The sequence below is a fragment of the Spironucleus salmonicida genome, chromosome 4 (genome assembly GCF_000497125.1).
Source record: "Spironucleus salmonicida strain ATCC 50377 chromosome 4, whole genome shotgun sequence".
Classification (NCBI taxonomy): Eukaryota; Fornicata; order Diplomonadida; family Hexamitidae; genus Spironucleus; species Spironucleus salmonicida.
The window spans coordinates 128793-149490 of NC_090599.1; the positions used below are offsets into that span (position 1 = coordinate 128793).

The following is a 20698-nucleotide window of genomic DNA, read 5'->3' on the forward strand; positions in this document are numbered from 1 at the left end:
ATTTTATATTTTTTTTTAAATTGAAATAATATTTAAATCTTAATTTTGTGTTAAAAATATTCCATTTTTTGCATTTTCATGTTCAAGTAAAATCAAAAACATTCATTAGCATTGAAATATAACTAACCTTACAAAATAATCATTATCACTAGGTATGAATCTTACGATAAAATTAATCAACAAATTATTAAAATCATAGCATGTTAAAATCAGTTAATTACTTTATTTATTTTAGCGAAACTGATAGAGTAATTGCATTATAACACCATTGGCAATTTATTAATATATTTTAAGGTTAAGAAGATATAACATACATATTACTATTATAATTATAACTATGTAATAACTTATTAATATTTTCTTGATCATATAGTTTAGTACAAGAAGTACGAGAAGTCATTTTTAGATAATAGTAAATAAATAAAACTTATATTAATCATTTTACGATTCTCTTTAATATGATATATGTATTTATATACCTAAATATTAATTATAAATAAATTTTATGACTATGACTAATTTATTACTGTTAATAATAAATATATTTCTATTTTTTGTTCCATTATTTATATATTATAATAATAGGTAACAGGCTTTAAATGCAATCTGCTTCACGAAGTTAAGGAAATAGAAAATTTATAGCATCACAACATCGAATAGCTAGCTAAGTAAATAAAATACGATCTTATGAGTAAGTTTTATAAAAAATTGAAATGATTAAGCCTAATTCTTCTCATTTCTTATCATTGTAAAAACGATCAATTTCACCATAGTTATTCACTAATTTCAGCTAGACAATATCAAAACAATTAGATATTGAAAAATTTGATCTAAAAGATACCTAATAATTTAGCTTTAAAGTATAGACAGAAAATTGGTGGTATGATTTCTAATCAGTAAAATTTAACAGGTTACCGTTTAATAAAGTAGATGTAGCATTACTACTTAAAAATTATGAATTACTTTTTATGGATTCTAAAACTGAAATCAAACGCAAAAAGAATCATTTTGTAATACGATAGACAGATGATATTCTTTATTTAAATAATAAAAATATTATTTCAAACAGTGAATCACTTTTTGGAGCGCCATATATAAAATCTTTGAATAATTTATTCTATTTTTCGCAACGAACGGATAAATTTAAAATTCAATAATGTTATATGAACTAGATATAAATTATAAATGATATGATGTTAATTTTAAATCACGCTTTAAGGATAGCTAAAAAAATGTACAGATTTAAATAAGAAGGTACTAATTTACCATTACTTTAATGAACTCAAAATTTCCTTGTTACGACTACTAAATTCTATTTATATTCAACGCCAATAATATTCAGTTCAACTAGCTGGCTAATGATTTCTTCGAATTCTTATATTAATGTCTCTTTACTCATATGTTTACTACCTTCCAACTCGTTATATTTCAATAATATATCATAAATAGGATGCTCAAAAGCCATATTTTGTATACATTTGAAAAGTATTCCAATCTTTGTTCTATCATTTTATACAAGAATTTATATTGTATTATTAGTAAAGTTTTACTCTCCAAAATTTTCAAAAATCAATTAATTTGAAGATTTTTAATATTTAGCTTTTATCATCTTTAATGCCATGCCAATGTTTATTTGTTTAGTAATTTTATCACCAAAAATGTTATTATAAATAACTTTTACATCTCCACAATTACTTTCATTGTTAACTAATTTAGATAAGTCAAAGTCATATTTCTCACCTTCTAAAAATAACAATACCTCGAGTTTTCTAAAAACTACCTGACTTTATTTTTCTATATCTATCATGAATTTATATACATTTTGCTAATATATGGATGGCGCTGGAAAATTTTTATTTAATGACTATTTTACATCATTCGCGTAAAATTATGCTTAATAGAGAGGTAAATTATTAGATTTTTATAAAAATTACAATGAAAGTGTAGTTCGTTAGATTAGTAGCTAGATTACGTCGTCAAATTTAAACGATCCCTGGAACGTAAAAGATTTAAATTCAGATATTGGAAAGTAGTTTTGTTGCTCATAAAATTATGCTAAATTGTTGTAGATTGATGTTTAAATTAATTTAGGAAGCAGCGATGAAATAGTGATAATAGTAATGTTATTTATTACTTAATGATGTATTTACTCAATAAGACAATATAATAAATCTATATCGTCTATTATGATAATTTAATTTTCTTATATTTACTATATTTACGAGTTAACATAAATAGCTTACTCATACTCTTATTTAATAAACTCTGTAATAATTTTTCCTACTTGTAATGAGTTATCAGGGTTAATATCCATTTAAAAAATAATAAAATTATTATAAATTCTTTTATTTTTGACAGACTCTTATAGATATTAAAATATATAGTATAAATTATCGAATAATTATACTTTAAGTTCTTAAATAAAGTTCTATTGAGCAATATCATAAATTTTATTTATTATACTCATTTTAGATAATAACTATTATTATCTAATACACAATATATATTAAAATGGATATTACTTCTCTATTTATTGAAAACCTTCAAAATGTAAGCTTACAACTAACTGAAAACAATATCAACAGTGTTTATAATAATTTACTTGTATCTGTATAAAAAGCGTAATATATACAATAATTAGGGTAATAAGATCTACTGTAATAAATTAATTAATTTTCATCCCTTATTACATAATCCTCTAATATTGTATCTAAACATGTTAAAACACTAAGTTATATACAATAGAAAGTATTTAAGTAATAAAAGCTGCTCATTTTGCCACTTATTTCTAATCTATAAGAGTAGATTTAAAAAATTACATCTATTAATCATTATGAACCTTAGGTATAATTATAAAGTTAATAAGAAACCGTTGAGATTTCAACTACTGCTCTTTAATTATAAGAGAAGCCTTCTTAAAACATGTATTAAATTAATAATATTTTAAGATAAATATAAAATACACAAAAAATAACAAATGCCGCAATTTAATCTTAAGGGGAGAGTTTATGGAGAGTAGGTGACAATTTAGATACTGCTGAAAAATTTTTAGATAGGGCAAATGGTAAATTCTAATCAGCACTGAAAAATGTGAAAGGATATTGGAAAATATTACTAATTGTATTCTTATTTGTCTTTATTTATGTTATTGGCAAGGCTTTAGTTAAAAAGCTGTGAGAAATTATAATTTTTTTTAATAAATATATTATTTGGAATCAGATATTAGCTCCTTAGATATCTCATAATTTTATATATAGTTATAATATTTAATATAAACACTTCAAAATTAAATTGCGTCTCTTTTTATTATCTCACATTGTAATTTTCATTTAATTTATCATTTTACCAATAAATTTAGGTAAAGATATATTCTAATATATAAATTTGTTATAAACATTTTATCTAATTTAATTATAATGAATCCTGCTTTCATCAAAGAAGACTGGCTTACACCATTATTAAATGATATTTAAATAAAAATTCTATGTGCAAATGATATTTCTGAACCTTTACCAAACACATAAATATTTCATATCTAAAAAATAACCACTGGGAAAGCGTTTGCAGAGTAAGTTATAAGGCATAGTATTTCAAGAACACATTTTCTCATTATTTATGATAATGATGGAATTTCTGCACCTTTACTATGGTTTTAGTTCCTTTACTTTGGGCATGCTCTTAATAATTTATCTATAATAAAGGGTGGATATAAGTCATGGTAGGGTGCAAAAGGACATCTCATTCGCCCCAAGTCTGGCTCTTCTTCTAGCTATTCTGCCACTCCATAAATATAAATGAGAATTAGGAAAGATGAACTAATTGAATTTTGTAGGTAACTTCAAGATAGTGTAATAGTATCAAAAATAGCTGGAAAATATCCAATTCCATCTTAAAGAAAACCAAAATTTTCATAATTAATAGATTGCCGAGACTGTTCTGAAAATATTTTCCCTGGGGCTATAAACATATCATGGAGTATTTTTATTATTGACGATATAACCGTTCCAAATATAGCTATATTTGATGAAAAAAAAGTTAATGTTGAGTAAGGCATAATTATAGTAGGAGATACTATGGATCATTGCGCTATTGTTGCATTTAATGCATACTTAAGATGTGGTGAAATAGATAAGATATAAATATATTTTGAGAATATTTAAGACTTAATGGGAACTTTTTTAACAGACAATACATTCCAATATTAGACTTCTGAATGAATATATTATAATATTATATTTTCCCCCAAAATTTAGAATGAACAAAAGATCTCCATATCATGTTACAGACGATCACTTTAAATAAACATTTTCTATATCCACAAAATTAAATATTTTAGATTGGATGGCATAAGATAGTAAAAGAACATCATATCAAGCATCTAAATATTTTAATATTAATTCAAAGACAATTAGAAATTGGAAAAAGTAAGAGCCTATACTACGTAGAGTAAGAGATCCAGATACAGTTCTGAGAGTCTCTAAACATCAGAAATTTTAATAATAAGACCTTATTATAACTCCATCTAATAGTTTAAAGTCATCTGAAGTTGATATTGATAAATAATAAGAAAGTTTTACAGCCTAATAATGCGCAGCAAATCAATCAATTAATATTACAGCCGATTTAGCTAGCTTATTAGAAGCTATGCTAAGAAATTAGTGAATTGTGTTTAAGTATAATGTTATATTACAAGAATATTCTGATTGTATTCAAAAATGTCAACCAAATTTAATTTGGCATTTAATTAAGATAGGAAATACATTCTAAATCAAGGATCATAGGCTGTTGATGCGATGTCTGAAAAAGACTACTAAATGTACATACCTGATAGAAAATATAATGTACAACGAAAAGCAGAATTTTAGAAATTGGAGTAAATTCATCAAAGTATGTTCACTTTAGATAGTTTAAAACACTCTACCATAATATTTACAGATATACCTACAAAGATTGATCCAGTTTTAACCGAAAAATGTTATTAATTAGATGAACTATTTCCAAATGTACGAATAAGTAAATAGGGAAAAATTAGAAAAGCTAGTCCATTAATGATTGCCAGCTAGCTTCGATAGAGGAATCGAAATAAATAATAGTGAGATAATTAACCCCAAATTTAATTTATATTGTACTTGAATGTATAATTTAATATTTTTAGCTATTAATATTTTACTTTCACATACTTGAAATGTAATGGAATGATATCATAGAGTTACCACTCTATGTAATCACAAATGTAGATAATTTGATGGAGCATTTAGGGCTCACAACTGAGGATAGAAACATAGCATAAAAAGTTTCGGATATGGCATTAGTGCTATTGGGATATGAATAATATAAACCTAGCACATTTAAAGAAAATGTGTAGTAGAAAGTACTATTTAGCAACAATGAGCTAATTGAACTGTTTTTTAATTTTGTAAGAAATCCTATGTTAAAAAGTTCAGAAATGGTTCAACTTGCTGATAAAATGAATTTACCAATTCGTTCAGTGAAAGGCTGGTTCTATAACAAACGCTCAGACCTAAAAGAGGGAAAATTAACTATTCCTCCTCTTGTCTAAGAAGAAATTGGAGTTGAAATTGTCATTAAACTATTGGAGGCATTTTAAACCAAGTGATCATCTTTTTTCGAAATTGTTAGACTTAATTAAAATCCTGTTATAACAGTAAGTTAATTGAAATAATTTGATGTTGCTGATAAAAAGTATCCTGCTAATGCCATTTTGGAATTATATTTATTTTGTGTGTCGTTTAATTTTCGATTAGTAAAAAAATAGAATATATTTACTAAAAACAAATTAAAATAACTAAATATATCGTGTAATGAGGTAATAATATTGACATAACTTATAAATACAAAAAAAATACTATGTTTTTCAAGTAATGGTATTTTAAATATAAAGAACGTAATTAATCTTACTAGTAATAGTGTTCATAACTTAACCAGTGGTTAAATTGATAAATTAATAAAAATATGCCTTACTTATGATAATAAATCATTAAATATAATTATCATAATAGAACTGCAACATATTTAAGTATAGAAATCACTCTATCATAAACTTAATAGAATTTTGTTAAATAAATTTATTAAGATATTTGCATAGCGTTAATGATAAAGTATTACAAATCAATCGTTATTATTTACTAGTATATATAATTCGATATATGATATCGCAATAGACTTTATTTTTAATTTAGATAAACGAAAAGAATTGTTATGCCATAAATTTTATCTGTTGACATCTGATATATATCCATTGAAATTTATCTTATATATGAACATAAATTATTATAAGTTTATAGTTTACCATCTTAACTGTATAAGTTTTCACTATACAATATATTTGTTGAACTATGGACATAAAACTAAAAAGCTGAAAAATATACTAGATAGATAATAATTTATAAAAATTACATAGTTATTAGTGTGCTGTAATATTTTAGACATATAAATTTAGTAGGTGGATATGAATTCTATTTTAACATACTTACTTGATAAAAGATGAAAAAGAACTAGATATTTTATGAAAAATATGACAGTATTATAGTATTACTTTAACACAATAATATAATTTACAAAGTTATCTTCTAAGTGGATTTTTAAAATAAATGATGCATTATCAATAAATTAAATTTACCTGAAAAATTGGAAATTAAATTATTAATTAGAAGACCATAATTACAGTTTGTTTAAAATGGAATATTAAAATATAATAATGATAATTATTAAAATTTACAGTATATAGAAAGCTAAGATAAATTAAAATGATTAAATTGCTAATGTACACGGTTATTTATAAATAATAAATATTTTTCTCATTATTTTAAAGTTAAGATCAAAATATTATAATATAAAAGAATAGGATATTATTAAAATTTCATCAACTGCTTCTATTAGTAATATATTTTGAATATAAACCTAATGAATTCATATAAATTTAGGCTATAAATAATATATTTTTGGTAAATTTGAATGTTATTATTTAAATAGATTACTATACTATAATATACAAATATAAATACAATAATAATGCATATAATTAATGTTACTTTTGAAGGTGTTGAAGAATTAGCTATATTAGAATTTTAAGGGTCATTTGCAACATTATAGTTAGTATTAGGTAAAATAGAGATTGATAATAATATTGCAAGATTTTAATCTGGCCCAAATTTCTTAGTTGGTCGAGTTATAAAGCTCCCAAAATCTTTATATGTATTAACATAGAATCATGATGATTAGTAGAATTCACTTAGCATCACTGGAAAAGTCACGCTAAAAATTATATTTGACTAAGAACCAGATCATTATTATAGTGAGATATGAATTATATTCAGTACAGTTTTCTGTCTAAATTCTTATCCAAACTATCTTCTAATAATAAAATTCTACGTTTATAAGACTCAATAGTATCAATAAGTAAATTATAATCTGTTTCCACTTATAAAAGTTGCTTATGCATCTATTCAGGGCTTCTCAATGGATCATGGTCTAAGTCTCCAGCTTTCAGAATTTCAAACTCTTCTTAGATTCCACGTACTTTTTTAAGATTCTACATAAATTCTTAATCTTAACCTTACAATTCTGCTGCCTAGTTTTTAATTCGATGCATATATTATAAAACTAATTTCATATTCTCTCGATCATCAATACAAGATGCCTATAATTATTCATAATAGTATTCACATATTTTTGATATATCCGATAGCTTAGCTTCTGGTAAGGCCCTTTGCGATATGCCATTTTCGCGATAGTCATATAAAATTGCTGGCCAATGAGGTTTATAGTTATACATTATGAAATTTGCTGAAAAATTACTATATATAATATATGTTTTATGCATGTTTTTTAGCGTTTTAATTTTTCTAAAAATACCCTCTCATAAATGGCTTATAATGTAAAAATCACTATACCTAAGACCTTTGAAGAAAACGAATAATTTTTAAAATAAAAGCTTGAAGAAGAATATCCTAACAATACCACAGAGCTAATGATAGCCGCTTCATATGGTGATCTATTTACTTGTTAAAAACGGATTAAAGAAGCTGGAAAGACAAATTCAGCAGGTAATACAGCACTGATGTATGCATGCGGTTCAGGTAGATTACCTGTTATTTAACTGCTAATTGAGAAAGAAGATATTAGGCTCAGAAACATAAAAGGTGCCTCTGGTGTGGATATGGCGTTCATGGCTAGGCGTTTCGAAGCATGTAGCTTCTTAGAAACATACTGTATTCAACATAACTACCATGAGTTAAAACCTGTTATTAGATCAACAAAGTAAGGCGAACAATAAGCGGTCTAAAAGCTTAAATCGGATTATTAATTAGAAGCTAGTGATATGTATCCTGAGAGCACAAATTCTGTCAATTAGCATAAGTAATTACAAACTTTAAAATGTAATTGTGGTACAATAATTTCAAAATAGTATAAATTCTGCACTGGGTGCGGAAAAAAATAATGATCAATTCACTTTATATTCATAGACAAAGCAGAAATATCTTTTAGAATTTTGCCCATCTTTTTCTAGTCGATAACATCTTCAGTTTAAATACTCGTTTGTGTTAAAAATGTGTTTAAATTTATCATTTTTGGCAAGAGCATTTATACTCTAACATTTTGGACTATAAAATCATCTGTCAACTCTTTTGAAAATTATTAACTAAAAACATTGGCTTAATCAGTAAACATTTGTGCAAAGAACTAAAGCTAGGAAACAGGCTTTTAAATTTTTGTAAAAATATCAGTTATACCTCCTCGTGAATGTAAAATTTTAATTATTCCATTATCAAGGCCTATGAATACATTAGTAGATGCATCATTTGATGTGATGGCTGTTATTTTTAATTACTATTCTTGATCATTAAAAATCTCTACTTCTTCCTATTACGTATTTTCAAAACTAAGTAATCTCTAAAAGTAAATTTTACTTCCCTATACTACATACAGTTTGTCACCTAAAATACTCACAAGCTCTACTTCTTCTTAGAACGATATTATTTACCTAACTTCAATTTAAGCTCCGTTTTATCCTTATACTAGTTCACTTACTCTAACTTTTCTATCACTACCACCTGATATTAAATAATTCCTCCAAAACTTAACAAAATTAACCTTCAAACCATGATCATGAAAATTACTTATTTTTTCTCCACCTAATACTGCTAAACATACTGTTCCATCATCACTTCCAGAAAGTATAAGATTTTAGTATTGGTCTATTGAATTAATTTTTCGTGAATGATGATGCATTATCTAAATAAATTCGCCCAGCTATGTGAATAAATAAATTCTACCATCATTGGTTCCTAATGCCGTGTTTCCATTCACATCAGTAGATGCTAATGAAAATTCAACAGGAAATGTTGTTCGTGTTCTAACTGCAGGAGAATTATTAGAGAATGTATATATTCGATTTTATCTAGATCTTATTGAAATAGAACCAAATGGAGTAAATGCTGAATAAAACCCTCCTTTATCATCACATTAAGATTTAAATAACTATGATGTAGTATGTGGATCATAGATGGCATATTCATCGTTTAAAAACTAGGCACAAAGCATAAAGAAAAGGTAGATGAAGTGATAAACATCTATTATATAATTTGTATATTTATGCAATAATTTGTATTTTATATTAATATATATCAAATTTATTATTACTAAAAATGATTAAGAAGCAGAATAATTAATACCTTGTCTCTGTTGAAGAACTACTAAAAAATCCACAACTAGTTATTAATCAGTGTAAAAATCTTCCAATCATACCCTAGACCAAAAATGACAGGACAAATCTAAAATAAAACTATCAGCGTTTCAGATGGACTTCAGAGCCAGAACGATTGTTTGATATCATTGTAACAGCTCTTGGAATACGTGATATTAAACCCAGATCATTTTTATAATACTTTTCCAGCTATGATGTTAACTCTAATATATTGTCATCAAAAATATAAAAACATCGTTTAAAACTAATTAGATAATACTCACTGGAGAATATCAACTAAATACAAAACTATCATTACTATTCTAAGCGTAATTCCGCAATAGTCGCTCAGCTAGCTGATCATTGGAGAATTCCTGGATTCTCCGGATTTTCGCATACTGAAATTCAGTAATTTATAAATGAATGAATTCACTTTGCTCTTTATATATCTTTCCTATAGTCTTAAAACTGTAAGTTCAAGACGTCGTAAAACAATTCTTTCCACTCATCAAAACCTATTTCGTCCTTTCCCAAAGCTAGTTATAGGACCTCTATACACTCCACGACACCTCCAATTTCTAAGTCCATTTCTGGTTTAGGCATCTTTTACTGAGAGTCTCCATCTCTTTCGGCTCTAAGCTTTTCATTTTCTTGTAAATTTTTATTAATATAATTAAGATGTTCGTGGTAGTCCTCTGCGAGCTGCAAGTGTAACTCGAGATCCTGATAACAAATATTGACAATTTCTGCCATCTTTTTTAGTGAAATTTTATCACTGAGATCTTTTGCACCAAGCATTAAAAATGATTCTGCAGCGAAATCAACTGTATCAGCTGCAGAGGTTCTGTAGTTTAAAATTTGAATAACATCTTAACCAGAAACTATCTTATTGGGTGCTTTTTTAGTACCAAAAGGCTCGCGTAAAAGTTGAAAGCAGGAGTTATAAGATAAGCATTTAATCGGATCAAAACGCGACTTGAAGAGCTACGGGGTAACTGTATTGTAGGGATTTGTAAAACCGTAGTTAGTGGTAAAATATGATAATGCGTATGATATTTCCTGCCTATTGAGTTGCTTACCATTTGAAATTATCTTTTACCGTGTTTTTTCTTGATAGGTAGAGTTTTATTCCTGCTCATACAAATCTTCTTCATTTTCATGAATTTACTCTATTATTTCATTGTTCTCTAACTATTCGATACTTTAAATTTCTTGTTAGTTAGTATTTTCATTATTTTCTTGAACTTCTGGATTTTCCATTCTATGATTATTGGAAATAAATATAATATATTATTATATAAATAAAATCAGTTGGCTTCCAATACAAAAACAACTTTTTCTTGGTCGCACAAAACATCACTTGAAAACATTCTTAGATTATATTTTTAAGGAAGTAATACAATTTTCTATGTTTCATCAAAGTAAATGTCTGATAAATTTTCACATCGCATTGTCCCTATTTGATGGAACCCTGAATTTATTTTAGCCTATAATATAAATTAATTAAATGTTATTTAAGTAAAATTTAAATTATCCAAAGGTCTTGATATATTCCCTTTAAATTTACAGTTTTCCAAATGAAACTCTACTTAACAACATGTAGTAATTGTTTTAAAAAAGGGATTCTGTAATGGAGAACAAGTTTACTAAAATTATTCTATTGACACAGATGCAAATGACGAAGAGGACATTTCTTTTATTTATTATCTTCCGGTTATTAGGTATAATAATATAAAATGTAATTTTTTAATACTACTTTATTAATAAAATTAATTATAGTAACTTTATAGTTTCGTAAAAACTATCAATTATTTTATTATATTTCAAATCAATATCTGAGGCCGCACTCTAAATGGTAGATCAACCTCATCCTTGCTTACTCCCGTTGAGTAGATAACATAATGTTTATTATTATTTTATATAACCATTATTGACAATTTTATATCCATTTACTTTTGTATTAAGGATTGTATTAGTAATTCCATTATTAGCTTTATCAGCATTTATTGATTATCTGACAAATTTGAGAACTGATCAAACAAAGCCATTATCTAATATTAGAAGAAGCATATATAGGATATAGAAAGCAATCCTATACAGAACTGCACTATTTTTTTGTGGATGGATATTAGTTGTTAAAGGCAAGCCTAGTTAAAAAGCAAAAGCTCTTATGTCTAATCACTCTTCCATGTTGGATATTTTAGTATGTACAGCATCGGGCGTTGAGTCATGCATTTCTAAAGCAGGTATTGCTAATAACAAACTATTTGGTCCTACTATTCGTGTAACTAGATCAATTTTAGCTCGTTCAGGTGGAGCTACTGACGAAATAATAAAAAGATTTTCAGAGGATGGTTGGCCTCCATTAGGAGTTTTTCCTGCTGGGACAACAACTGTTTAAGCTGCAACTCCTAAAATGAGGACAGGTGTGTTTGTAAGCAAACCCAGTATTTAATTAGCTACTATAAAATATAATTCATTAGAAAATCCTTTCTATACTACTGGTCCTAAAAACCATATCATTGGTGTGACTAGAGGATTATTCGGTTTAATTACTTTAGAGTTTTATGATGAGGTATACTAAGCAACTGAAGAGGAAGATTATCATAATTATGCAGATAGAGTTGGTCAAAATTTAGCATAAAATTTAAATTCTCAGCTTACCACTTATTCTTTTAAGGACTCAGTCTGGTTCAGCGGTAATAAATCTGTATCTAAAGAACAATTATCAGAAGATTATTAGAATGAATAATTATGGAGAGGGAACTATGAGTAATGGACGAAACTCTGTAAATAAAAACATAAAAACCCGATGTTTGCTTGGTCTAAAGAGTAACTTGGGATTTTGGACTGATATCTTCATTTAATTCACTCTTCATATAATGATCCAATATATTATTAAATTTTAGCCACATATTTTTCTGGAACATCCACAGCTATTAACTCTTCTCCTTTAGTATCACCTCCACTATAAATATACTCTTATAAACCACGCTCATCCATCATTTAAATTTCTTTAATTGTAATTAACCCAGCCCAATGATATTAGGCAGTTTTCCATAGAACTGCTTCATTCCCACTAATTACTCGTCTAACTCTAGCTAATGCATCAACTACTGTAAAAGGACATGTTGATATAATTTATGTTGATTTTTTAAGATATTTAGGTAATTTTCTAGGGGGTTGTATAACAATTTTTTTAAAACGTTGGACTTATTCCAATAGCTATAATTCTTCCCCAGATAACCTTGGTCTCAATTAAGCTGTTTAGTGCTTAGAGTAACGGACTAATGCTAAGTGAATAGTTTATGAAAAATCTAAATTCGGTAGCTCTTCTTAGTGTAAAAACTCTTACTCTCTAAAATTTTCTGCTAGGGCAATTCTAAAAAATTATTATCTAAGATAACTGGCTTCTGATGCGGCCTGAATTGCAGCATGAAGTTAAGTATAGGATTAAAATGCTTCTCTAGATAAAACAAGTTATTCATTCGATTAATAAATATAATCTGGAGAATCTATTGTCTTAGAATTTGTTAGCGAATAAATAGTTAGATCCACTTGAACAATATGTTCTTGGGATAATATATCAATTGTCATTCAAGAGTGGAAAAATATAAAACATACTATTATATAATATAATGATGGTAGTATATTCAAAATTTATTACTAATATTCATTATTGATATATAAAATAGTATATATATAGTTTTACTTTAACTTATACTAATTCAGACTATCCACGCTGTAAACATTATTATAAGTAACGCACTGAAATTATCATCTATCTTTCAATAGTTGGTATATATATTAAAAAAATAAACCTGGTAAGATTACTAATGACTGTGTATATTAATTATATAAGAATCGTAGGTTATTTTAGTTAATATTATAAATTAGCCTAAATTTTTATAGAAAATAGATTACTAAACGAGCGCATAGTTTTTGCGCCCAACTTTATTTATTCGGATATTGTTGTCTTTGCACATACAAGTATAGTCGTTAATTTTATTTATAGGAATTGAAATAAATTAAATAAAGTCATTTATATACATATTATAATCATTACCTCTTTTTTAAACATAAAAGAAATTACTTTCTACCAAATAGGGTATTATAAGATTTTAAAACGTAAATACTTAAAAGTCTACTTGCTTTACTCCATAGAAACAATAATATTTTTGATTAAACAATGTATCCACGATAAAATGAATCAATATATAACCTACCCAATATTATCCAAAATACCGTGACAAGACTTCTCTCACATCACAACCCTTTCTCAAAAACTACCTTAAAACCGTCTTATCCCAAAACAGCAACGCTATATCCGCCTTCTACAACTTCTCCCATTACTCCTTTCACCATTTCTACTCCAAACTCACTATTTCCAAAAAGCCTCTCGATTTCTTCTTATCCACTGGCAGCTCCAGCTCCGATGGCTTTTCCGAGCCATTCTTAGGCGTTTCCAGCGGCATCAACACAGAAACAGCGTCCTTTTTAACAAAGTAAAATTGCACAGCCAAAAGGTCTTCCCATCGCTGCTTTTTTAGAGGAAGAACGTCCGAAATTAGACATGAAATTTGCAATTTGATTTGCAAGCTATTAGAGCGAAATTTCACTGCCAAAATTGAATTTATGGTTTAATGAAATAGAACGAAGTTGTGTATATACTAACGATATATCGGATGAATAACCAGAAGATACAGCGTAAATTGAATCAGATATTTTTGCGAATGGTGATTTTGCGGCAGCAAGTGGCTAAGATATAGTTTCTGCTGCAAGGATTGTTTGTCCTTTACTGGTCACGCAGAGAGATGTGAGAGATAATTGAACTGATTTTAAAGCATATTCAGTCTAGTAAATTCTACCTTCTGGTGAGAAGACTCCAACATGACGATCGTAAGACATTTTAGAGGTGGGTGAAATAAAATTATATGATATTATACTATAATAAAATAAAACTTATGTGACTAGAAAATATAATCGATCACTTACTTCAAGAGTTTATTAATTCTCTGATATATTTCATTGATAGAAACTATCAGTTCATTTTAATATTAACAATGAAACAAGTATATTTTATATCGATTTATAAATAATGTGATTATGCTTTAATAATTCATCAGTTTATAAATATTAAACAATGTCGACTTAGAAAACGAATGGTATATATGAGTCACTTCAAAGAATATGAATTTTACTTTTCTGCATACCTTATTTATACTGGTGGAGGAATTGGTTCAGCTTATTAAGTTTTGAAAACAGGTTAATTTTCTTTCAAATTTACTTATTTTTAAACAGTTAATTCCATTTATAATTCAGTTTTTTATCCTGAAATACTATACTTTGCCTTTACGTCAACTAATTCAACGACTTCAGTTATTTTTGTATCTGTTTAATTTGATAAATTAAGGTTGCGTTTAAAATTACTTTTCATTTCTGCTATAGTATCACATTTAGCTTATGGCTCTTCTAAATTTATTGGAGCTACTTATAAGTTTGGATTTTCAATATAGTTCTCATTTTTTCTTAGCTATTATCCCTGATTTTTTTAATCACCAATGTTAATCGTATATTTTGAAAAGTTATAGTCGGATTTTTTACCAGTGAGTTTTTCGTTAACTTCAAACTGATTATAATTTTTGGGTACCTTTAAGTTCAATTTTATATTATCATACTTATCTAAGTCATAATAGGCTATCTCTTTTTTTATGTTATTTTTATCATTAATAACATTAGCTATTTCTATATCTATGAAGTTTTCAGAATTACTTTTAGATTATTGGCTAATTTACTATAATTATTTTATGTCTTTTATCCAGAATTCCTTATTAATAATACCAATGAGTCCTTTATATTAAATTGTTAATTTCTCATCATTATATTCTATCAATTTTCCATATTTTCTTTTATGGTTATTAAGTGCATAAAATTAGATGTCTGTATGTAGAAATGATTAAAGTTTTTAGACATCCATTTTATGAAAGATAAAAGAAGTGGTATACATCTAATTATAATATAGTATAATAATCAATCTGATGCACTATCTATATCTTTAAAAAATGCTTATCGTTATGCAATCTTTTTAGATTTACTAAGGGCTTACTTCTTCATTTTATCCTTTTAGCTTATCTTTTTAGTTATATTAACAGGTGCAAAAAAATCTGAAAATGATGAATCTGAGTCTATATGGCCAGGTTAAATAATTTTTAGAAATTATCCTCCACTTTTTATCTCAGATATGCCTCCTCTACTTACCTCTTTTACATCTCCTGCCTCATCTATATCGACATCATCACTAGACTCTGATTCGTCACTTTCTTCCACAGATTTAGTAGACTAATCCTAAACGGTTTTATTTATATTCTCATTGTTTTCATGTTATTCTGTCTATTCACCTTCATGAGCAGTTTCTTCAGTTTCAAATTTTTCCTCAACGTCAATTTATTTGATCCCTATATCTTCCGCAAACCACTACATATCTTAAATAAATAATTTATTACTTGCTCCACCTATTGCTAATAGGGAATAATCCTAACTAGGCTCAATTATCAGCACTGGATTGTTCTCATTTTCACATAAGGTACCTAATATTTAAAATGGTCGAATGCTTAAAATTTAAACACTTCCATTTTCACAACCAAAAAGCATAATACCTCCAGGAAGCTTGCAAATTGTTTCAATTGACTGAAACTAAGTTTATAACTTTTGAATGGGCAGACTAAGCTCAGTTATATCATATTTTAATATTTCACCCTCTGAGGTACCTACAATTGTGAAATTAAAAATTGTCTCTAAACAGTTTAAATCATAATCTTCAGGTAGCGAATTCTCCTCTAGCCGAGAACTGAATGAATTTTTTAATTGAGATTTATATAAATAAACAGTTCCATCTCCTGAAGAGACAACTATCAAATCTTTTAATTACTTAATAGACGAAATAAAATCAGCAGCATCATGAAATTTACAAATGGTCGTATTGGTATTAATATTCTATATAATGAGTTCACCATTATCTGTTCCAAAGGCAAAATAATAATTATCATGTAGTGTCTACGGGGCAGGGGGGAAATTCGCCCTCTTAAATGGTTAGATTAACTCTCTTTGCAAAGCAGCAATTTTTAAATTTTTTGATAATTCTTTTTATACCAAATTAAAAGAGTCATTATCAAAATTAAGCTACTAAAAAGCAGTAATTCCAGTGATATTAATATCAAAACGAGATTTGAACGAGTTATTCTCAATCATGAAAATTGCTGAGTTTGTATTAGAGCAAACAAAAAATTCATTTTCAGAAATGAATGATGAATACCTTATAGCTGCAGATGAAAAATTACAATGATAAATAATAACAGTATGTAGCTAAAGTTTGTTGTCTAAATCAAAATCTTCAGAATTAAAAGAAGATGGTTCATCTTCTGGAGGTAAGATTTCACGAAGAATTAAATCTCCAACTTAGGTCCCATAAAGTATCATTAGGTGATTTGGACGAAAACATGCAGAAGTAACAATTGACTCTGTATCTATTGTTAAAAGGGTTTGTGACATTTTTGAAGGAATTGAAAAATAAAATATTATCATTTATTATATAGTTATCGCCAGTTTCTTCAAATAACTTCTCGCTCAATCCTACTGCCCTCGCAGCTCCCAACAACTTTAATTACCTTGCATTCGAGTTAACTTTCAGACATGATCCGTTCCCCAAAACTTTCACTGTGTGTTATGACCAAAAATTGCAATTAGCTTTTAGCACAAAATTCTGCAAGAACACGCGCCAATTCACCCTCATTACCTTCGTCTAAAAAGTTCGTAGGCTCATCTGTGCTGAAAATTGCAACACCAACATTTAGCGCTGAAACAAGTGCCACGCGAATTAAAATACTAGCTAATGCCTTCTAGCCGGCAGATATCATCCCTGTGAGAGGCCTCCATTCGTGATTAGACAACCCGAGTATCTCGAGTGTCTATTTCTAGACATTTCGAGAAAGTTTGATCGTTTCTATATCTTTTCGCGAGTAAACTTGAACCCATAAACTTTCGAGGATCGAGTTGGCACGCGTAAAGCATGAGTCTTGAAACGTTGTGATGGCCGTTTTGAGCTGAATTGAGGCCGTTTTGAGCTCTTTTGAGAGATGAAAATTAGTAAGATTTTGAGCAAAAATACGCGTAATTTGAAGCTGTTTCTGACCTAGCAACTAAAGGGCTTGTGAAGAATTTGCGAGTGACTTGAAATTTTACGAAGTAGAAATTAGAAATTCATTTAGAATGCTCAAATTTTAGGCATAAAAATTGTGAGGTTTTGTGATGGTTTCCAACGATTATGCTGCCAATTTAACAGCTTTTGAGAGACTAGTTGGCATGTCTGATTTCAGTTTCTCGTGAAATTCGAATATCCTCGCAAGCTTTGCCAGGAATGTTGGCAATAAGCTGATGATTTGATTATGAGAGTTGTCAATTTGCGATTTCTTGGCCTTCAAATTTGTTATTTAGGACTGCTTAAAAATGTGTTATTGCTGGTTTTAAAGGGAGATTTAGAGGGTTTAAATTGTCGAATTTGAGATTATTATATCATTCTCTATTTATCTTATCTCGTTTTTAAGCTCTTTTTAGTGCTTTTAGGCATTAAATTTGTCAATTTGACTCAGCGTTGAAAGAATTTTTGGCAAGTTCACCAGAACTGATTTGTTGAGTTCATCAAACGCGTTTTAGGCAGAGGACAGCGCCTTTTCGCTGGATTCGGCTAGAAGCGATTTTTGAGCAATCTCGATTTTGAGCTATTCTATTTTTTTGCTATTCGCGATAATGAGGCCTTAAAAATCCTCTTAGTTAATTTTCAGGTTTTGGCGTTTTTTCTGTGCTCCGCGGAGCTTCAAAATATCGATATTTAGCGTTTGCGTAGCGAGCTATAACTCGTTTATTTGCATCTGCAACGCCTGGAATGCATTTTACTTTTCAGCAATGGAGTCTTTAACATTGATATTTTGTATATTACTAGATTGGAAGGAATTAATATTTTCTATCGTGGTATTGCTCGTTAAATTTTATAATAACGTGTTGTAGTCTCCAAATAGTTCCAATTGTTTTAAGACGGTTTAGTCATCTGCGAAAATTTAAAATAGCTAAATTTATTTTTGGTGTGTAAATATTAAATTAAATTCTTAAATTATGGATAGTGTAGTATCTAAAAGAGTCAATTAATCTTGTAGATCATCTAAAAATTTATTAATGTCTTCTATATCGGAAATATTAAATAGTGATAAAAATTCTTCTAAAAATTACCCAAATTCTATATGATCTTAAATTTTTAATAGTTATTGCTTATTAGATGCTAGTGCACTTTATTAGATTTAAAATTCTGATAATAATTATACTAATTATGCTAAAAACACACCATCGTACGATTTTCCCCTAACAAATTATTTTAAACTATCAGAAAAAACATTCAACTAGTGGACCTGATCGATGCCTTTTAAAATATAATTAGCTTATTCACATCCATCTTCAATGCTCGATATATGCTGTTCCAATAATTATGAGATAGCATTAAAAAACTCAATAGAACTATTAAAATTCAAATTTTATTTATTTTTAACAATTATAATATTTCTATATTTTACATTAATTATATTGAACATATTTTATAAAGTTAAGTCTTGTTAATTGCAGTATTATTATAACTAAGTATAGGCGTCTATAGAATTTTCTAACAACTGATTTTCAGTAAATTTTTTGGCTATTATACGATTATCTTCAGCTACAAGTTAACATTCCATAATCATTTACATTCCTATAATACCTTGATTGACATCTTATTAATCTTTTTATAAAGCATTTAGCTGTTTTGTCTAAGATTAATATTTATTTTCATATTATACCAATAACTAATCCTCTCTAATCAAATTTTCCTGTTTTTACAAATCTTATTAATTTTACTTTAAATCAATTACTGATTTATTTAATTGAGTTTACAATAATTCTAAAGAGTCCTTTGAAAATTAAAAATCAATTTAAGTTATTTTATACTCTTTCTTAACTGAGACAACACGTTCGTTAAATAATTAGTATATGTCAATGAAAGCATCTTAATTAGTGCCTGTCTTATTTTTTAACTTATTAATTTGTATATTTATGAAAGATGGATTTTCTTAAAAAAGGTTGGCAATAAATTGTTAAACTTAATCTTCCATAATAATAGCATCTTCTTGAGTAATAATTTTATCACTATTATCATATTAAATCAAATCTTATTCAAAATCGTTTTTACGGATAATAAGATTTTGCTTCATTTGCTTTTCTTAATCTAATTTATTCTCTAATGTATCATCAATAACAAAATTAGATATAATCAGTACATCAACCACATCACCCAAAGCTATGATTTAATTAAATAATACAAATATCTCTTTAAACTACCCTAGAACTTCGCTAGATAACTCTAAAGCTTATTTACTAATATTTTGCAAAATAACTGCTTTTTGTTTTTCTTTTTACTATTATATTAAATCCATTATATTTGTGTCTGCCTTTGCACGACGATTTCCTTCAGTTGAAAGCTCAGATGAGAATTTTGCTAACTTTTCAACATCAAATATTTCATTTGCTGTTTTATATAGGTCAGCTGGTTTTTGAAACATCCAATATGACTCTTCTACGGAGCAAAATAACAAATAATTCATGATTCCAGGTGAAATTTATTGATTTTGCGTGAGTATTCTTTTAGTGGATTTACCAGTTATCTGCAGTTCTTAATTAAAAACTTAATCATCAGAAAGTATAATTTTTGATGTTACTGTGAATGGAGGTCTTACTTTTTAGGAAGGGAAAGTGGAAGTGGCAGACCCTGAAAGTGAAAATTTTAATGCCTCTAATATTGTAGTCTTCCCAGCTCCATTAGGACCAATTATTATATTAAGACTAGGAGAAAATTCAACCTTAGTTTTATTAACAAAGGATCTAATGTTTTAAAATTCAAGAGATTTAACTTTAAGCATT

The 20698-nt window shown here is 27.4% G+C and overlaps 20 protein-coding genes across 20 annotated transcripts; 11 read left to right on the forward strand and 9 right to left on the reverse strand. All coding sequences in view use genetic code 6, as the record gives it.

Annotated features, from left to right (window-relative positions):
- Nucleotides 1–713: 713 nt before the first annotated feature.
- SS50377_23481 (uncharacterized protein) lies at nucleotides 714–1280 on the forward strand (the record flags this gene model as incomplete). Its single annotated transcript, XM_067907346.1, has 1 exon — nucleotides 714–1280. One exon carries the CDS (start codon nucleotides 714–716, stop codon nucleotides 1278–1280), a length of 567 nt encoding a protein of 188 aa, XP_067764320.1.
- Nucleotides 1281–1282: 2 nt separating this feature from the next.
- SS50377_23482 (uncharacterized protein) lies at nucleotides 1283–1807 on the reverse strand (the record flags this gene model as incomplete). Its single annotated transcript, XM_067907347.1, has 1 exon — nucleotides 1283–1807. One exon carries the CDS (start codon nucleotides 1805–1807, stop codon nucleotides 1283–1285), a length of 525 nt encoding a protein of 174 aa, XP_067764321.1.
- A 128-nt stretch (nucleotides 1808–1935) lies between these two features.
- Nucleotides 1936–2112, forward strand: SS50377_23483 (uncharacterized protein; the record flags this gene model as incomplete). Its single annotated transcript, XM_067907348.1, has 1 exon — nucleotides 1936–2112. One exon carries the CDS (start codon nucleotides 1936–1938, stop codon nucleotides 2110–2112), a length of 177 nt encoding a protein of 58 aa, XP_067764322.1.
- Nucleotides 2113–2511: 399 nt separating this feature from the next.
- Nucleotides 2512–3177, forward strand: SS50377_23484 (uncharacterized protein; the record flags this gene model as incomplete). The annotated part of the gene is made up of 1 exon (XM_067907349.1): nucleotides 2512–3177. One exon carries the CDS (start codon nucleotides 2512–2514, stop codon nucleotides 3175–3177), a length of 666 nt encoding a protein of 221 aa, XP_067764323.1.
- A 239-nt stretch (nucleotides 3178–3416) lies between these two features.
- Nucleotides 3417–4217, forward strand: SS50377_23485 (uncharacterized protein; the record flags this gene model as incomplete). The annotated part of the gene is made up of 1 exon (XM_067907350.1): nucleotides 3417–4217. One exon carries the CDS (start codon nucleotides 3417–3419, stop codon nucleotides 4215–4217), a length of 801 nt encoding a protein of 266 aa, XP_067764324.1.
- A 37-nt stretch (nucleotides 4218–4254) lies between these two features.
- On the forward strand, nucleotides 4255–4662 carry SS50377_23486 (uncharacterized protein; the record flags this gene model as incomplete). Its single annotated transcript, XM_067907351.1, has 1 exon — nucleotides 4255–4662. The coding sequence occupies one exon, from the start codon at nucleotides 4255–4257 to the stop codon at nucleotides 4660–4662; it is 408 nt and encodes a 135-aa protein (XP_067764325.1).
- Nucleotides 4663–4715: 53 nt separating this feature from the next.
- Nucleotides 4716–5096, forward strand: SS50377_23487 (uncharacterized protein; the record flags this gene model as incomplete). The annotated part of the gene is made up of 1 exon (XM_067907352.1): nucleotides 4716–5096. The coding sequence occupies one exon, from the start codon at nucleotides 4716–4718 to the stop codon at nucleotides 5094–5096; it is 381 nt and encodes a 126-aa protein (XP_067764326.1).
- An 89-nt stretch (nucleotides 5097–5185) lies between these two features.
- Nucleotides 5186–5617, forward strand: SS50377_23488 (Homeobox domain-containing protein; the record flags this gene model as incomplete). Its single annotated transcript, XM_067907353.1, has 1 exon — nucleotides 5186–5617. One exon carries the CDS (start codon nucleotides 5186–5188, stop codon nucleotides 5615–5617), a length of 432 nt encoding a protein of 143 aa, XP_067764327.1.
- Nucleotides 5618–7032: 1415 nt separating this feature from the next.
- On the forward strand, nucleotides 7033–7326 carry SS50377_23489 (uncharacterized protein; the record flags this gene model as incomplete). The annotated part of the gene is made up of 1 exon (XM_067907354.1): nucleotides 7033–7326. The coding sequence occupies one exon, from the start codon at nucleotides 7033–7035 to the stop codon at nucleotides 7324–7326; it is 294 nt and encodes a 97-aa protein (XP_067764328.1).
- A 7-nt stretch (nucleotides 7327–7333) lies between these two features.
- Nucleotides 7334–7795, reverse strand: SS50377_23490 (uncharacterized protein; the record flags this gene model as incomplete). The annotated part of the gene is made up of 1 exon (XM_067907355.1): nucleotides 7334–7795. One exon carries the CDS (start codon nucleotides 7793–7795, stop codon nucleotides 7334–7336), a length of 462 nt encoding a protein of 153 aa, XP_067764329.1.
- A 90-nt stretch (nucleotides 7796–7885) lies between these two features.
- Nucleotides 7886–8464, forward strand: SS50377_23491 (Ankyrin repeat-containing protein; the record flags this gene model as incomplete). The annotated part of the gene is made up of 1 exon (XM_067907356.1): nucleotides 7886–8464. One exon carries the CDS (start codon nucleotides 7886–7888, stop codon nucleotides 8462–8464), a length of 579 nt encoding a protein of 192 aa, XP_067764330.1.
- A 5-nt stretch (nucleotides 8465–8469) lies between these two features.
- On the reverse strand, nucleotides 8470–9564 carry SS50377_23492 (WD40 repeat protein; the record flags this gene model as incomplete). The annotated part of the gene is made up of 1 exon (XM_067907357.1): nucleotides 8470–9564. The coding sequence occupies one exon, from the start codon at nucleotides 9562–9564 to the stop codon at nucleotides 8470–8472; it is 1095 nt and encodes a 364-aa protein (XP_067764331.1).
- Nucleotides 9565–9668: 104 nt separating this feature from the next.
- SS50377_23493 (uncharacterized protein) lies at nucleotides 9669–10133 on the forward strand (the record flags this gene model as incomplete). The annotated part of the gene is made up of 1 exon (XM_067907358.1): nucleotides 9669–10133. One exon carries the CDS (start codon nucleotides 9669–9671, stop codon nucleotides 10131–10133), a length of 465 nt encoding a protein of 154 aa, XP_067764332.1.
- A 2-nt stretch (nucleotides 10134–10135) lies between these two features.
- On the reverse strand, nucleotides 10136–10966 carry SS50377_23494 (uncharacterized protein; the record flags this gene model as incomplete). The annotated part of the gene is made up of 1 exon (XM_067907359.1): nucleotides 10136–10966. The coding sequence occupies one exon, from the start codon at nucleotides 10964–10966 to the stop codon at nucleotides 10136–10138; it is 831 nt and encodes a 276-aa protein (XP_067764333.1).
- Nucleotides 10967–11558: 592 nt separating this feature from the next.
- Nucleotides 11559–12560, forward strand: SS50377_23495 (Lyso-PAF acetyltransferase / Lysophosphatidylcholine acyltransferase; the record flags this gene model as incomplete). Its single annotated transcript, XM_067907360.1, has 1 exon — nucleotides 11559–12560. One exon carries the CDS (start codon nucleotides 11559–11561, stop codon nucleotides 12558–12560), a length of 1002 nt encoding a protein of 333 aa, XP_067764334.1.
- Nucleotides 12561–12574: 14 nt separating this feature from the next.
- Nucleotides 12575–13303, reverse strand: SS50377_23496 (uncharacterized protein; the record flags this gene model as incomplete). Its single annotated transcript, XM_067907361.1, has 1 exon — nucleotides 12575–13303. One exon carries the CDS (start codon nucleotides 13301–13303, stop codon nucleotides 12575–12577), a length of 729 nt encoding a protein of 242 aa, XP_067764335.1.
- A 669-nt stretch (nucleotides 13304–13972) lies between these two features.
- On the reverse strand, nucleotides 13973–14614 carry SS50377_23497 (20S proteasome alpha subunit 5; the record flags this gene model as incomplete). Its single annotated transcript, XM_067907362.1, has 1 exon — nucleotides 13973–14614. One exon carries the CDS (start codon nucleotides 14612–14614, stop codon nucleotides 13973–13975), a length of 642 nt encoding a protein of 213 aa, XP_067764336.1.
- A 268-nt stretch (nucleotides 14615–14882) lies between these two features.
- SS50377_23498 (uncharacterized protein) lies at nucleotides 14883–15683 on the reverse strand (the record flags this gene model as incomplete). The annotated part of the gene is made up of 1 exon (XM_067907363.1): nucleotides 14883–15683. The coding sequence occupies one exon, from the start codon at nucleotides 15681–15683 to the stop codon at nucleotides 14883–14885; it is 801 nt and encodes a 266-aa protein (XP_067764337.1).
- A 53-nt stretch (nucleotides 15684–15736) lies between these two features.
- SS50377_23499 (WD40 repeat protein) lies at nucleotides 15737–17254 on the reverse strand (the record flags this gene model as incomplete). Its single annotated transcript, XM_067907364.1, has 1 exon — nucleotides 15737–17254. The coding sequence occupies one exon, from the start codon at nucleotides 17252–17254 to the stop codon at nucleotides 15737–15739; it is 1518 nt and encodes a 505-aa protein (XP_067764338.1).
- A 59-nt stretch (nucleotides 17255–17313) lies between these two features.
- Nucleotides 17314–20697, reverse strand: SS50377_23500 (RAD50 DNA repair protein RAD50; the record flags this gene model as incomplete). Its single annotated transcript, XM_067907365.1, has 1 exon — nucleotides 17314–20697. The coding sequence occupies one exon, from the start codon at nucleotides 20695–20697 to the stop codon at nucleotides 17314–17316; it is 3384 nt and encodes a 1127-aa protein (XP_067764339.1).
- Between the last annotated feature and the right edge of the window lies 1 nt (nucleotide 20698).